Genomic DNA, 18,198 nt, shown 5'->3' with positions numbered 1-18,198 from the left:
GGCTGTGTGTGTAACAGCACAGATCAACGGTCCTACATAGCAGGACCGAGTGATCTGTGCTTTTACACAGGGGAGAGTGACAGGCGGCTTTGTTTACATCAGCTGCCCGCCTTTCTCCCTCTCTACCCGACGATCGCGAGTGACCGGCGGACATCGGGTCCGCCGGTCACACGCACCGGCTTTTTCGGGTACGAGCGGGGGCGGGAGCGTGCCTCCGGCAGCACGCGCTCGCCCCCTATTCGCTCCCAGGCTAGTGACGTACCGGTACCTCACTTTGCCTGGGAGGGGCTGACCGCCGCCGTATATAGTCGGGCGGTGGTCGGCAAGTGGTTAAAATCATGGTTCTTGAGCCTATGATTATGCTCATAAAGTTTCCAATTCTGTCCATATGAGCCATTATTATGGTATATAAACACCGATATATACACTGACTCTTGCCTATTAGAAATCCAGTTACTGAACTGTAACAGATGAAGCAACACAGAATGAATTACAAAAATGGTCCTGCCCAAAATAACTGAGACTTCTGCTAAATCTGTATTGGGTTTTAAATAACTCAGACTTAGGCCAGCCATACTCATGTTGAATTCTGAATGATTTTTCATTTGAATATCACACCTTTGAATAATCATTTGATTTTCTACAATTAGTGGGGCCGCAGCAAAGACCGATATTTGTGTGGCCATCAAAATTGAGTGATTAGGGCATATTGGAAATTTTTTGAAAATTTAACAAATTTCTATTTAATGATGAGAGAATGAGGTGTGACCTGGAAAGAAAAGAAGCTTCCCAGCCACAAATTTTCTTTTCCGTAACAACATGAGGTGAAATTGAGGCCTTGTTTTGGTTGAATTTCAGAATCAACTGTGGCACCAAAAGATACAAAATGCACCAAATTTTTGGTTTTCAATCGACAAATTGTTTGGAATTTGACCCATGTATGGCTTGCATGAGTTACATTTAGCACACAAACTCACAGAAGCAACAGTGGCAGTACTTAATAGAAGTTCACTGTTTGCTTTTCAAGATAACATTACCACTATGTGACTAATTTAAATCACGGAAGGCTCAATACATAGAACCTGTTTTGAGAAAATAAAGGAGGCTACCTTTGCTGGCTTGCTTCTAAGAATACTACTTTCCTGCCTGGAACAAGTACATAAGTCCATAAAGTCAGAACTTGTAATGTGTATTTTTGCTCCAGGTACTGTAATTATCTCAGAGATTAATGAGGCCACCATATCATCATGATAGCCAGGCAACAAACATTTTTAAAAGGACACATCAGCAATTGTATTTTCCTTACTCTATCAGCATGAATCTCTCTTTCCAAACACAACTGTTACCACCGGTTCCCAGTGTTGTGTATTGTATATTCACCTAATAATGCAAAAGCAGGAGTCCGCAAATAATCATAAAAAATGCTTTATTCTTTAACATTTCAAGCAGTCTTGAGCATAGAAACATAGAAATCCATAGGGACAAGACAATAAGATGCTAATGCACTTCAGCTGAATTCTTACTCATAGTTTTGCATTGTATGTGTGGTTTAGGCAGTATGACTGTTAGTATTATGATACATAATAGATGAAACTGAGCACGGCAGGGTTTTTGAGAACTGTATACATTATGGTTCTTTAATAAAGTAAAATGTATATAACATTATTATGGTATTTTGCCCTTTAAACAATGATGTATGCACCCATTGAATACAGGCTAACTTGTCTCTATCACCCTTTTCAGGATTTGATACCAGCATTCTACCAATATGCAGGGATTCTCTTGGGTGGATGTTTAATAGACTTGATAGAAATTATGACCTGCTACTGGATCAGTCTGAGCTGGGAAGCATTTATATTGACAAGAATGAACAATGTACCAAGGCTTTCTTCAATACATGTGACACATACAAGGACAGCTTAATATCCAACAATGAGTGGTGCTACTGCTTCCAGCGGCAGCAAGGTAACTAAAATAAAAAATACTATAGCAATAAAATAAATTGACATTTAAAACATACTGTTCTCATTAAAGGAAAAGTATTGCTTTTTTTAAGTGCTTAACAGAAATTCCAACATCTGTAGCTTGTTTATTTTCTTTTTTTTTATACTGTAAAGAGAGAATAGAGTGCTCTGTGTTGGCACCTCAGTGATAAACCTGTCAGACAATTGTGTTCTAAGAAAATGCTTTTCTTTAGCAAGGATGCTATTTAAGCAATGTTTGAACCGGTTGGGAACATTACTATACATGCCTATATATATTATTTTAAATACTTTGGTATATGCGTGTGTGGCATGTCCAGTCCCCCTCCTCACTTGCAACTCTCTGGCCATATTTACTATCAATTCCAAAATGTTAAATGACAGCTGGGGCTTTCTGCTCCTATGTAAATTGACACTCACTGAACAGCATCTGTAGTGTCAAGAAGAGTTACAATGGAGAATATTATTTTTGCTTCATTGTAACTTCTCTGGTTTATTCATAGCAGGTCAGATGGATGACATTTGATCTGCATATGGTGTCAGTTAAAGCAATCTTTCAAGTTAAAACAAATGTAAGCGTAATTATACACAGTAGAACATTAATTAAATTATGTACTTTTTATTGGCAGGAAGGCATGTTTAAAACATTTTTTAAATAATTTTTCAAGACAATATTGCTAAGATAAAACCTTGTTTGTCCTGAAAAGAAAATAAGAAAATACTGCGAGGCAAAAGAAAGGGGAAACCAACCCCCTAATAAACTATCTATAGATGACAGATTTTCTTGGCACAACACAGGACACCTTTTAAAATATAAACAGTTTATTAAATCACATTATAATAAAAGAACCCACTAAAATTCTGGGAACATAACCCCTAATTCGTGTCAAGGTTACAGACAATACCCATTACTAGATAAGGAAGCATACAGTCCAATATAATAGACTTATATCAAAGTAAAGCAAATAATTATAATAGTAGGTTTCTCCAAATCCAGATGATGTGTTTCACAACGGAGCTGCTTCATCAGGACAGTGGGTAGGCAAAACAAAATGAATACATTACTACATTAGTAAATACAATATGTAGGATTATCAACTCACATACATACATAAATTGTATATTTTCCAAATAAAAATACACACATTCCGCTCTCGGCTATTTGGGAGACACCATACAAGAAGAGTCTGACGGGTGGGCATGGGCAGAAATTTGCCATCACTTCTCCATATACTGTATGCTAGTGTTAGTGTAGATAATACCCACATACTGTAGATTCTAAAACAGCAATATATAGTTTCCAATAAAACATACTATCCAGATTAATATAAGATCAGTAAAGACTACAGGCTTTGGATCATTACTCACATGAAAAGATATTTATGCATCAACAACGTTATCTGTATTCAAGGCAAGATGAATGTTTCAATACCAAAGGACAACCACTAAATAGCAGGAATAGGTGGTTCTATAAAAATAATAGGCAGGAGATAATAAGCTAATGTAAATCTAGTGTGTGAATAAAATATAAAAATGGGAAAATTATAGCTACCTCTTCAAAAAGGGTGGATAGATGCAAATGCAGCTTACACTATATTGATTATATAAAGTAGCACCACCAATATTCGATGAAAACCAACACTGTTGCCACCAATAGTCAATGGAAACCAACACAGGCCCCCAGGACACCAACTCACACCTAAAAATTAAGAGTAGAAACAAACAAACAAACCATTCAGAGAAGGGTGGTCTACACTAACCGTGTGTACAGTGCAGTACATGATTAAACAATTCATGGTGCAAAGGTATGGGAATGCCACAACAACATATACACTAATGCAGTATATGTATTATTTTATTATTGTAAGTACTGAAATGTTATCAACAAATTAATAGGTTCTTTATTCTTATTTGTCCCTGTATCCTGGTCAAAAAGTCACTTGCTAGGAGTACCAATTTTGCTCATAAATTGGAATTTCAGTTGTAGGGACCACCAGCCTGGAAGCAGTGTTTATATCCTTCTACCTCAAATGTAAAATCAAATAAAATATTCAGATTTCAAATATCAAATAAATATCTAAAATATAAAAATTATTGGGATAATTTACTCAAACTGGAGAGTACAAAATTGTGTGCAACTGTGTATGGTAGCCAATCGGCTTCTAACTTTAATTTTTTTTTTTTTCAATTAAGCCTTGACAAAAAACCTGGAAGCTGAATTTTTTTCAATGCAAAGTTGCACCACATTTTGCACTCTACAGTTTTTGTAAATCAACCACTGTGTCCATAACAAATAAGGATCAAAATCATGTGTCCATATAATAAGACAGACCATATGCAAAATGGCAATAAAAGTTCAGTGAAAGTGTAAAAATAAGAAAAAATCTAGAAAAAAAGCTTGTCTTCAATCTCAAACAACACTCATTGGATCTTCAATTGAATCAAACATATTCTCCAGTAGTGCTTCCTTCATCACATTTAACTACTTCCCGCCCAGCCAATATATTTAAATGGCCAAGTGGGTTCTCTCTAGTTTTAGAAGGACATACTTGTACGTAATCCAGCTTGCTGTCCCCTGGACACAGTGGATCACAGTTGTCAGTATCAGGCCCTTGTGATTAGCCCAGGTACTATGTGATCACTGTAACCAATCACATTGATCACATGTCCACTAGAAACAACTGTCATGAATGGCATTCAATCATGATAATATTGTTTACTATTGTGATCTAGGTGATTGGTCACAGTAATCACATGGTATAGGGACAATCACAGTGGACCCGTACCAAGTGATAGCTGTGGCCAATCACATCAATCACAATAGTAAACAATGAATAAAAATAAAAGCCATTCAGGACAGTTACACTGCTTGTTTTTACAGTGATCAAAAATAAAAAACCTTGATCACCCACCTGGAGATTGTGATGAAACTCTGGTGACAGTGATGACTACTCTGGTGACAGTGTGTAATAAAAATTGTAAAAAAAAAAAAAAACATTGTAAAAAAAATATATAATTATAAATATGATAATGTCAATAGTCAGTATCTATAATCACTGCCTCCCACTCACAGTGTCCCTAATCACCGCTGTACCAGTCCCAGTATCTTTGATCACTGCCACACCAGTCAAATTCGTCCTGATCACCACCTGTTACAGTGTCCTGAATCACTGCCACACCAGTAACAGTTTCCCTGATTTATACCATACCAGTTATAGTGCTTTTTTTACCTTTCTTTAACCTACTTACAGTGTCCCTAATCACCGCTGCACCAGTTGCAGTGTGATTGATCACCGCCACACCAGTTACATTGTCAGAATCCTGAGAACACCACTATACAAGCCACAGTGTCACCAGACCAGTGTAGCTAGAACCAGTGTTCTCCTTTCTTTAGCCTCCTGTACTTCCTGGACAGTGAATATGGCATTCCTGGGAACAGCCACGTACCAGTAGACTAGGCTTTCTTAGCTTAAAAGAACTTAGACTGCTATACCTGATACTACACTGCACTTTAATTACCGTATTGGACTTATATAAGCCATTTTGTGGACATTTATGCACCTTAAGTTTAGCACTGCTGCACTTTTTGATATTCAGTCCGTTTGGTGACACTTATGTATGTTTGTATTGACATCATCACTGATTGCTGCTATTCGCACACTAATTTTTGTTAATTTTCTGCTGTCATTATATTGATTAGACACTATTTGCACACTATTTGTTCTTCACTGTCAGACACTTTTGTTCTTTAAGAAGCACAGAGATTCGGATTAAGCAGACCATTTACTGTGGGATCATCACTTGAGAACATTTCTTTTACTATTTTATCATCACCTATGCTTTGACTTTTCTGATAATTACATCTGATTTTAGAAGTTCACAAACACATTTATATATTTATTTATCATCGGATTCTTGTGTAATCTACAGCCTTTAAGACCAATAGGTATTGATTGCTGAAGGCAGATAGAGTGGTCCACCTCATTTAGAGTTAAGCGCTGATTTTTTTGCTTATACAAATTACCGGCTTTTGTTTACATCATGATCAGCTGTGATTGGACACAGCTGATATCGGGGTAAAGAGCCACTGATTGGAGAGTGCAATCTGTGATCACAGAGCGCGCCACTGCTCTGTAGCCGTCATTCACCTATAGTGCTGTCGGCAAGTGGTTAAGCAATAAAAGATGCATACTAGAAAGTACACTTATCCTTTATCTAATGCTTCACTCACTTGGGTGTATAGCTCCATACATCCTTGAAGAGAAGGTTGCCATTTTTGGGAATGATTGACTAAAGGAGAATATTTATAACTTTAAAAAGTAAATGTTTTTTGAGCTTAGTGAAAAGTAGATCACTTTTTAGAATAATAACCCCCAATAATGTTATTATGTTTGTAATCACATCATCACATAAACATTGAATCAAATATTAAAACTGTTTCTTTTACTAATAAAGGCTGCAATGGAAAGGAGTTCTTGCTCCTTATCAGAGATTGTCCACTCATCATCAAAGTCTTCAGAATTTGTACCCTGCCTCCAACATTGTTAGATCTCATTTCTCATGCAGTAGAAGTATAAGCATATAAGCAGAAGTACAGCATAAGCAATCCTTCATTGATTGGTGGGAATTTCACGCTCTTTGAAAAATTGCTGACAATATCTGCTTCTTATGCTTGTGCAAGCTCAGGATTAATGATACTTGGGGGTTGCTTTACTGAAGGCAAATAAATTGTGCACTTTGCAAGTGCAGTTGCAATTATTTTCTTCAGTTCTTTGTTTCTTATTTTTTAAGGTGGGGAAGCTTCACTTTATAAAGAATACTCAAAAAGGTTTATGATAAATAAGAAAAACAGCATTTTTGCTTGCACATGATTGGATGATGGAAACGAATATAGCTTTAACACATTCACTAACCTCTGGAGAAAATTAGTGCAGAGTGTTTGCCTTTAGTAAATCCACCACACTGTCTCCTATATGGTACAAGTCATGATTGGATTGGTACCTGCAAAGTAGTGATCGACCGATATTGTTTTTTTATTGCCGATACCAATATTTTGGTCATCGGATATCGGTATCGGCTGATATTGGCTGATATTTTCGGACATTTCAATTTTTTTTTTTTTTTACAGGTACTCCTTGTGGAGGGATCTTGGGGTCTAAAAGACCCCCAAACCCCTCCCCTGCATTCAAAAGCATTCAAAATTCCAAGTTTGGCTGTTTTGAATGCTAACATTTTTTTGAATTTGCCGTTAAGTACCCGAAAGTGATGTCATGACATCACTTTTGTTTTTTTTTTTACATGGAGACTTGATTAAAGCCGCATTGCGGCTTTAATCGGGTCTTCTCTTCGGCGGCCGTGCAGGTAGGATGTCCAGGTCAGTGGGACGGGAGACCCAGGCAAGCCGTGGAAGGTGGCGGGAGGGGGGGGGGTCCCCTCCTGCTCCTTGTAATGACAGCCAAGTGGCTTCCCAGGCACAATCGGTTGTCATTACAAGACAGCCGACCGTTGGCTATGGATGCCGGTGTTCTGTGAAAAATCCATACCCGTGAGAAAACCATACCCTCGTCACTTCCGGTTCCGCTACGGAGGGTATGGATTTCTCACGGTAGTTACACTTGCGGCGCTTACATTAAAACAGCTCATCTGAAACGTAAATCATCTCCGCTCTTCGCCCTGTCACTGCCCTCATCTCCGGTAATAAATATAAAAGCGGATCACGGAGCCGCGATCGCCGTCACATTTACATCTCATACACCCACCGCCGCTTTTATATTTATTACCGGAGATGAGGGCAGTGACAGGGCGAAGAGCGGAGATGATTTACGTTTCAGATGAGCTGTTTTAATGTAAGCGCCGCAAGTATAACATTAGACACAGTGCCGTGAGAATTTCATGCCCACCGAGCATGCGCACTTGTCTAATTCTTTAATGTTCAATCACGTATCCGGGGCTCTGAGCATGCGCACTGCTGCGCTGCTCAGCTGTTTCAGCCCGGAAGTGACGAGGGTATGGTTTCTCCACGGGGTATGGTTTTTTAACGTTACACCGGTACCAGGGTGATGCCTCTAGCTCCAAGCATCACCCCGGTACAGCACTTTCCTGAAATATCGGTAATATCCATAACCTCAGGGGCTGATTCCGATATATCAGGGAAAGTGCATATTGGCCCTCGATAATCGATCAATCCCTACTGCAAAGTAAGTTACTGTATATACCCCCTGTTATGTTTAAAAAAAAATATTGTGACTGTAGGACTATTATGCCAAATAAATAAAAACATTTATATATATATATATATATATATATATATATATATATATATATATATATATATATATATACATACATATACATATATATTGCATGTTAAATTGCTACACAGGCCATTTTGCCATTTAGTGTTCTTCTTTAACTTTCCATTTTCATCTAGAGCCAGGGCCGCTGATAAGGCAGTACAGCCAGCCCTCCTATACTGGGCCCGGGCCCCATCAGCCAAAAGGGAGGCCTGGGCACCTGTTGAGCAGGAGGTCTGTACTGTCTTATTGCAAACATTGATCCTCTTCTGCCTCCCCCTGCAGCGCTGCCAGCTTCTCCTCTTCTTTCCCCATCCGGCTGCATTGCAGAGGATTCATTCTAGCATGTGCACCCCTTCCATCTACTGTCCAGGCTCCTGTGTGCCTCTTTCCCCACAGCAGTGCCAACTTGGGTACCAATCACTCCTGTGTCCATTCATCACTGAAGCATAGTGGACTGTGTTTACTATGCTTCCGTTTGTGAATAAGTAGGAAGCCTCAGAGCGCTTCCTATTCATTCATCTGTGCAGCCGAGTCTACAGAAAAAGGACTAATAAATCTATGTTCTCAGTCACTTTTGAACAGGGGAAGGGGGCCTGTCAGGTAAGCTGTATGGGGCCCCATGATTTCTAACAGCAGCCCTGTCTAGAGCCAATATAATGTTCTGTAAATGTACAAATTCAATGTAGTATGGCAACCTGGAGGGGTTTTTCTTACTTTGGTGAGGCATCGCTACTTTCTCAGGCATCTTACACAGTAACATTTTGGCCTCATTCATACAGATGCTGATGCCCATATACCGGGAATGGGCTGTTTTTTTCGGTATTTAGATTCCAGGTGCTGCACTGGCTGCATAGACACAGATGCTTGTCCTAATGTCACAGCTTTCCTCATTAGACCTCTAAGATTTGCTAAGGTGGTATAATATAAATGGTAGGAATCTGCAACAACGATGGGTAAAATTTTTGCAATGTGCATAGAGGTAATTGTTATTTTTCTTAACAAACTATTTTTATTAATATTGTTATACAGGATTTATATAGCACCAACAGTTTGTTCAGCGCTTTACAACATGGATGCAGACAGTACAGTCACAATACAATTCATCATAAGAGGAATCAAAGGGTTCTGCTCAATAGAGCTTACAATCTAAATGTGGAGTTAAACTTTAACCACTTAAGGACCAGAAGGTTTTACCCCCTTTATGACCAGGCTTTTTTTTTGCGATCACAAATAGAACTTTTTTTGGTAGTATATAAACACCTTTTTTTTTTTGTTCTATAAACAAAAAAGAGCTACAATTCTGAAAAAAAATATATATTTTTTTTTCTTTGTGCTATAAACATTCCCAATTTAAAAAAAAAAATAAAAAAAATGTTTTCATCAATTTAGGCCGAAATGTATTCTGCCACATATTTTTGGTAAAAAAAATACCAATAAGCATATGTTGATTGGTTTGCACAAAAGTTATCGCATCTACAACTAGGGGAAAGATTTACGTCATTTTTTTTTTTGATAGTAATGGCGGCGATCAGCGATTTTTAATGGGCCTGCGACATTGCAGCAGACAGATCGGACACCTGACTGACACTTTTGAGGGGACCAGTGACAATAATACAGTGATCAGTGCTAAAAATATGCACTGTCACTGTACTAATGACACTGGCAGGGAAGGGGTTAACACCAGGGGCGATCAAAGTGTGCTCTTAGTGGGTGCTTTCTAACTGTATGTGGATTGAACTCACTGGATAAAAACCGAGAACTGTGTTTCTAAATAGGAGGAACACAGAATCTCTGTGTTCAACTCTAACAGAACAGCGGTTTGCCTTGTTTCCATAGAGAGTGTTCGCAGGGTGGCTAGCGGACATCGCGTCCGTCGGACCCAGACCCGCTGATTGGCTCCCCCTCTGGCCAATCAGCAAGCACGTGTGCGCGCCTGTTACAGTAACATTACATTAAAGTGGCAAACGTTTTTTTTTTTTTTTTAAGAGTGATGACATGCAGGATTTTTTATGGCAGAAAGGACAATGTTTTTCTCTTTTGTCTTAGCTGAGTCTACCCGCCTGTCAGCATACACACTGAGCTGCGCATTCACAGCACAGTGTACAATCTCATCAAGCATATGCATTTAAGTTTTGTAATCCTAGGCCAGCAATTCAAGATGGCCATAGACTGCAAACCCAGGAAAAACTTTTTAATGATAGAGGCACTGCCCATGGAGTGAAGTGCGGATATTGCAGCACTGGAAGGTTTCGTTTTTCTGTGCAAGTGCGCCATATTGTTCAAATATACCGTGCAGACTTGCAGATTATGGCAATAAGCTCCTGGGGGAGCAGAGTTTAACATTTATTGTGGTGATTTACTCTTACATTAATGAAAATGTGTTGGTAATAACATTGTTTTGTCCTTTGTTTGTCACAGATCCTCCTTGCCAAACTGAGCTCAGTAATATTCAGAAGCAGCAAGGATTAAAGAAGCTTCTTGGTAAGTAAATTCTTTGTCTTTAAAAATAATTCTAGTGGGTATTATTTTATATCTAAAATGCTCCTTCCAAAATAACTATAGAAAAGGCCAGTTTTTCACTTGGTTTGAATCGACCTTTAAATGACTCCTGGTATAAGTTGAAATTAAGGATACATACTAGAAGGTACACTTATGCCTCGTTTCCACTGAGCGGAAGGGTTCCTGTTGGTACAGTTTGGAAGGGTTATAATGGTCCGGCCTATTCAAGTGAGTGTTTCCACTGCAAGTCTGGACTATTATCTGGACTGAGCTTTTCGTTTTGACGTGAGCATTGACATTTTCCTGTCCGCCAATCAGTGGAATGTATCGTGTGACGCCAGTAGCTCCACCTAAACCATACTGTACCATTTCCTATGGCCCTACATCCGAAGGAGGACCAGGAATGGTGTGGTTTGGTTCGGTTGTATGGGCCACTTTCATAATGGAAACACTCAAAATAGCGTACTGTACCGAACCGACCTGAACGGATCCGCTCAGTGGAAACGAGGCATTATTCTTTAACTAATGTTCACTCACAGGGGTGTATAGATCCGTACATCCTTGCAGAGAAGGTTGCCTTTAAATTACTTAGTTCTCAGCACCAAGATATAAGGCTCCTTTTACATGACCATTCCGATCAGGTCTGCCTGTCAGTTTTTCAGGCAAACCTAGTCAGACGGCCCATTCATCCTTATGGTCTGGCGGGTGCAAATGGACTTGTGTTAATTTACAACCACCTACCTCCAATCCAATCTGGTCCGCTAAAAAAAATGGAAGGTTATCCGTTCTCCTTCTCTGTGTAGGCGGATCGCTGCCTGTTCACACCTGACCACCCTTACAGCAGAGCAGGCTCGGTCTGCGTCCGCTCAGTTTATGTAGCATGAGCAAATCTGTGATCTTTTCACAGAACAGTTGGTCTGGTACTTTCTGCACACATTGAGCTAAGTATAGATTTGCAGGGGTTTACTAAATCTTAAGGATTAAGTTAAGGTTTTTGTTAGCGTCAAGGGTTGGAGGTTAAGGATAGGGTTAAGATTTTTGTTTTTTTCCCCCTAAACTAAGCTAAACTGAATGCACCTAAAATCAGGTAAAAGCACAGTGTAAATAATACCATTTAAAATCATTACAGTACATGCATTTATATGCCTTTAAAAATGTCCTATAAACTCATAAATGCAAATAATCACATGTATAGTATGTCATTGCCGGTGTCAATGTGATCCAACTTACTGATGACTAAAAACTCAGTAAGAGTTAACATTATGCATGAAACAAACATTGAATAAAAAACACAAATTACATTTTTTAGTTTAGTTAAACAGAAATTATATTTTACACAAAACTAATGTTAGTATGTAGTAAAATATAAAGTCAAAAAAGCATATTGGTTAAAATAATGTGTGTTGGTGTTTTCTTATACCCCCGACCACTCTTTCTGTTTAATCTTGCCCTGTGAGCTACATCCCATTCATCAACATGTTTGCTACCTGATCTCCTAGTTGGCCGCTTATACCAGTGTTTGTGGTACCCCATTATTATGATAGTCTTTTTACTGCTTATTATGGTTGCTTTGGGATTGCTAATTTCTGTTTTTTCATTATTGTCATTTTCTCTTTTTTATTTGTTTTTGTTTTCGGTTTTCCTTTTTTTTGTTTTGTTTATTTTTTTTTTTTTTTGTTTATTCTTTTTTATGATTTCTCAATTTTTTCTCTTTTCTATTTGATCTTTAGTGCCAGTCCACATATATGCAATGCGGGAACCCTGCAAATCCACTGCAGTTTCCCACATTGTATTCAAATCGCAGGCAGTTCACACTGCCATAGGCAAATCTCTGGTGGAGCCAATACAAAGTTAATGACATCCCCAGATCAGTTCGCATATCGCAGTGCGAACTGTCAGTTGGACATGAACCGGATCGCATTGGTGTGAACCACCATGCGATCCGATTCTGCTACAGACCCAAAAAAGGGTCCTGTGTGTGTTGTGTCCGAATCTGATGCGAATTCAGCCATATAATCTGTATGGCTGAATTGGCATCGTACAGACATCACATGTGATTTTCAGAGCAGTGTGCTCCGAATCATATGCAATGTCTTTCATTGCTATAGTGTGAACCGGGGCTTAAAGTAGTTGTAAAGCCACTTGTTTATGAACTTACAGTCCCCTGTGTTGAACAACGACGTGTGCCCAGTATATGTGTTTTATAAAAAATATGACGGCTTCCAATTTATTTGTGAGTGCCTCCCAGGCTCTCTCCTCTCCTGGGCTGACAACTACAGCGGCAAAGGCAGATAACTCCCCCAAATGTCAGCCGGGGAGGAGGGGAAAAGAGGAGGAATGAGCCGAGCAATCACCTAAGCACCAGGAAGCTCTGTGAAATAAGGTAGAAATCATCAAATTTTTTAAAAACACATACGCTGCACATGTCATTATTAAACACAGGGGAATGTATGAAAATATTACAATTATGATAGCAGCAGGAGGGGAAGGGGCAGGGAGCAGAGTGGCACTGTCACGAGACGGAAGCATGTAAACTGACCACGGTGTCAGGGCTTAGCAGCCATGATAAACCATGGTCAGTTTACAGGGGGAGGGCAGAACCAGGCAGCATCAACCAGGTATTATAGGTGATACTTGGGGGGGGGGGGGGTTTACACAGCACAAGCACTTTGCTGTTTAACATGCTTTAAGGGAGCAGGATCAATTTTCTTTTTCTTTTTTTTAGGGTAACAAACGCTTTAATTATATTTTTCTATATCTTTTTATTTATTTTTTTTTTTCAGTTTTTTTTTTTAAACGTATTTTTTATTTTTTACTTTATTTTTGTTTCTTATTTTGAATTATGTTTTTTATGCTGTCTCACGTCTGGAGCTCTTCTCTTTTATTCTACATGTTGCTTTTGTGCAATAATTTCAGAGCCGTTTTTCTATTCAAATGTCTTGCAATCAAAACAACAACATTTTATTGTCGACATTTTAATGTAGAAAGATGGACCGACTCCATCAAAATGTCAACAATAAAACAATGTTTTTTATTTATCTCTGCTGCAAGACCCATGAGTGCTTTTCTACCTTTTTTGGATTTGTATGGATTGCTTTTTGAGCATTTACCTCAAATATAGTGCAGTGGCTATCATTGGAACCAAATATTATATCATTATATCCTTTTATTGTTTTGATCCTCCTATCTTTTTTTTTTACTTTTTAATATCCAGGTGCTGGCAATTGCAACCATGAGTCAATTTAAAAGTGATTTGACTCGTTTTTTTTCTTTAGAAATGTCATTTGTGCTGCAGCATGTTATATACACAGTATACTGTAGATGCGCCAATTTACAGGTAGACTAAGGAGACCCACCAGATACTATATTTAGGGGATTTCTCATTTTTATTGTTGCACTTTGAGTATCATTAAAATCACTGCTCCTGAAAAAAACAATAGTTTAAAAAAAAATGTTTGCATTAATACATGTCCCCCTTGGCAGTACCCAGACCCCCATACCACTTATGGCCAATTACTTGCATATAAGCCTTCAAAATGGGCACTTTAATTTTTCCTGTTCAGCTCCCATAGACTTTAATAGGGTTAGCCGTTCGGGTTAGAATTTTTCCCCTGTTTGAGAGTTCTGCTGCGAACCAAACAGGGGGTTGGTCGGTCCATCTCTATTTCCAAATACAGTTGATAGTAGTATGTATTTTTTTTTTTTTTAATGACATTTTATTGAGGTCAACAGAGTTACATAGGACAAAGCTCAAAAAGTCACGTGTTTGACAAAGGAGAGGTACATCAAGTTTAAACATAGTTTAGAAAACAGTGTTCACATAGTCAGGCAGATACATTTCTATACCAGTTCTAGAAGCTGGGTGGTATGAGCCACCCTAAACACTAGTACGCCCTGGTGAGGGTGTAAAAGGTACTTCAAGTGGGATTGATAGCATTGCATACATTAAGAACTAGAACCAAATATGTAACCCAAATGCCAATGGGGGAAACTTGATCATAAACATGAGTAACAAAATGTGTGCAGATCTGCACCCAAAAGGGTGGGGAAACAGTCAGATGCTTAGAAGAGGTGTTTATTAGCTATGTCATGGCAGCAACTGATATGATAAATCACAGAGTGATAAAGCAAGACACAAGATTATTAGTAATACCCTTTGTTGGGAGTATGGCACGCATTCTGGCAGTTGAGGGTGCAGGGGTTTATCTCTACAGGGCGTTAAGCTTACACCTGGGATCACTTAGCCAGGAGGCCCATTGGGCACAAAACTTTTGTAGTGTAAAGTGGGCTTTAGAATTCATATATTCTATGTGCATGTGCTGATTAAGAATGGATACGAATTGCTGAGAAGTGGGAGCATGAGTTCTCTTCCAATTGAATGGCAGTGGATGACTAGCCCTATTAGGACCTAGTAGTATGTCATTTAAGGACAGCTTACAGAGTGAAGGAATCCAGAGTATGTAATGTCCAGCACGGTGTACAAAGTTCATTGTCAAAAATAGTTTACATACAACATATTGTATAAAGTACGTTGCCCAAAAGTATATTTGGTACAGCATAGCTTCCAGGGTGGAGGGGTTTGGTTTATGTAACTTAAAGCACATTTTACAAATCCCAGTGGTCGGGGTTATGTGGCATATATTGCAGTTTACAGATTGTAGTTGTCAGGAGTAAGTAATGTACAGCACAGCCTGCAGAGCTGGGTATTTGGAATCACATGTGTGGTAAAAAACTCTTCAAGAAGTCAGAGATGCCTATGGCTACATAGGGAGCTTTTGAAACATTGTAAACTTTCCTGGGTGGAGAAAGAACTATTTCCTGTGCTTTGAAATGGAGGAAAGGATTATGTCACCAACTATGTTACATTATCAACATTGAGTGGGTATCATGGCAGGCCAGTTACTCAGCCTACTTATTTGAGAATAAGACAGTATTTCTTCTCCTACTGTTTTTGAAATTATATCTGCCAATCCAGTGCCATTCTTAGTCTGAATCATTAAACATTCAATTCCATAATATCAGCTTTTGTAAATAACGATGAGTTTAAATTAGAAAAAAATCATCTAATTGTAAAAATTTGCTGCAAATTAACATTATACATGAATATAAATTACTAAATTTCTTAGGCTATTTCAGAAAAAAAAAAAACACTGCATTTAATTTACTTAATTTTTTAAGAATTCATTAGCGCCTTACTATGGGAACCCAACTTTATAGATTGACAGGAAAACAGTTAACTTGTAGTTTATCAGATTTGACAAGACTCTACTAAAAAGCGAAAAGGTTTGTTTTTTTTAGTTGATTTGCATAAGATGTGAGACAAAATAGTGATACATTTCTGAAAGCATGATCGTTTTTGGTAAATATTAATTTTTATTTGAAGTTTTAAACTTTACATACATATGAACTGTTCTTTTTTTAGTCAGTTGTATTTTCAAATTTGTCTTTTCCTTTTTACTTCACTGTGTGGCATAGTGCAGCTGCAAAGCCTCTATCTACACCATATTTTAAAAAATGCATAAATGCTAAAAAATTATCTGAGTTGTCCCTAAAACTTACTTTCTCTTACGTCCTCCGACAGTCGCCGCCCCTTCCCAAGTCTTCACCAATGGGTATTGACCTTTGCTCCGCAGGAGTAGCTAGGCCTAGCTACTCCTGCGGAGCAAAGGTCAATACCCATTGGTGAAGACTTGGGAAGGGGCGGCGACTGTCGGAGGACTCAGAGAAAGGAATTTTACGGTAAGATTTTACAAAAATTCCGTTTTTTTTAATAAGTTAGGCACCTAAAGATATAATTTAAACATGGTAAAACACTCTACTACTACTCCACACCCTATAGTTTTTTAGGGGCCGGTTCACACCAGAATGCAGCGTGGGAAAGGTAAGCTCCGTGCGCATTTCGCACGCCACGCTCAAAGCACATATTCTGTGCGATCTGCTTCAGGTGTCAATGTATTCTTATCTACGGGCCAAATGCAGATCGAAAAAACAGTGTATTTCCTTGCACCAGATCGCATATACCGCAGTACCATGTGATTTGGTGAGGTGCATTTTTGAAAAGTAGTGCATGTAGTGCATTTTGTGTGAACCAGTGCAAGTTTGGCCCAATAAAATGAATGGGCTGAAAACCGCACCACACTGAATCGTGGATCTCCTTCCTGTGTGATTCATGTTTGAACTATTACTGTTTTTCCATCCATCTTTTTGTACCTGTCTTTAACTTATAAGGTACAGGTTTCTGATGGCTACTTTAAGGGCCTGCTCACACCAGTATGCAGGCTGGAACATACTGCCTTAGCTGGATGTGCGTGGGTGCCATTAATCATTAATTGCACCCTGAACGCATCTAGCACATGTGGTGCAATATCATGTGGTTTAGTGCGGCGCGATTTTTAAAATTAGCGCCTGCCTTGTTTTTAATGCACGCCCATGCGTTTGGCAGACCTTTGAAATTGGGCTGTCAAAAATGGAGCGTGCAAATATGTGCGCATTCTACTGTGAATCAAGTCTTCATTCTTTGAACATTTTTGACGTGTAGCTGCTTTATTATGCTCAATCCATAAGTCAGCACTAAAGACAACTTCTGATTTCAATTACTGGTTCAGCTGAAGCAATATGTTGATAAACGTCTGTAGTTTGATTTTTTCTGTATTATCCTATGTCCCAAACCCATTTTCTCTTTATTCTTTCTGCCAAGCTGACATATTCTCGAGGCTGCTTGTCGCTGGGCAAAAGTTACTGTGACATCAGTGACACTTTCGCCTTTACTAACATAGCTACCCAAGTAACAGAATAATTGGCTGATTGAAGCTATTGTTAACTTGCTTTTCCTCTTTCTGTGGATCTTTTAATTTTGGTTTCATGCCTTTCATTGTGTGAAATTGCAACCAAATATTTCAAGATCTTCCAGATAGTCTTCAAACCCCAAATGCGTGCCTTTCGTATTGCTCTTCAGCACCTTATTCTTGTCATCATTGAAGATAGCACAGAAGGGCATTGGAAACACTGTAGTTTAACACTAAACTGGATGGCAAAGAACTTAGATGTATTCACTGCATGATCTTTATGTCATCTGACATTATTTTACGTGTCCTTCATAAGGTGGATGATATAGCTTTCATAACTGACCGCAACCTCGGTAGTGGTCAGTTAAATGGTTGGTTTTGTAAAAATGCTTTCTCAGAATTCAAAGAGCTTAAGCAAGAAAGAATCCAACAAGTTTTAGGAACATTTCAAATATTTAGGTCCAGAAAACGTTATGATTGTGACTCTCTTAACCAGTTCTGGACCGGAAGGATTTGCCCCCTTAATGACCAGGCCATTTTTTGCAATTGTGCATTGTGCTACTTTAACGGACAATTGCGCGCTGTACCAAAAGAAAATTGATGTCCTTTTTTTCCCACAAATAGAGCTTTCTTTTG

General features: G+C 38.6%; 1 protein-coding gene across 1 annotated transcript in view; it reads left to right on the top strand.

The window, feature by feature from the left end:
• SPOCK3 (SPARC (osteonectin), cwcv and kazal like domains proteoglycan 3) overlaps positions 1-18,198 on the top strand; it is a 473,026-nt gene that overhangs the window by 440,717 nt on the left and 14,111 nt on the right. The window contains exons 7-8 of the mRNA XM_082253008.1: positions 1,744-1,965; positions 10,697-10,759. Of these exons, the coding sequence (XP_082109134.1) occupies positions 1,744-1,965; positions 10,697-10,759 (285 nt within the window). The remainder of the gene's footprint in view (positions 1-1,743; positions 1,966-10,696; positions 10,760-18,198) is intronic.

This window comes from Pelophylax lessonae (genome assembly GCF_965119305.1).
Source record: "Pelophylax lessonae genome assembly, chromosome: 1".
Classification (NCBI taxonomy): Eukaryota; Metazoa; Chordata; class Amphibia; order Anura; family Ranidae; genus Pelophylax; species Pelophylax lessonae.
This window is presented reverse-complemented; position numbering and strand designations above follow the sequence as displayed.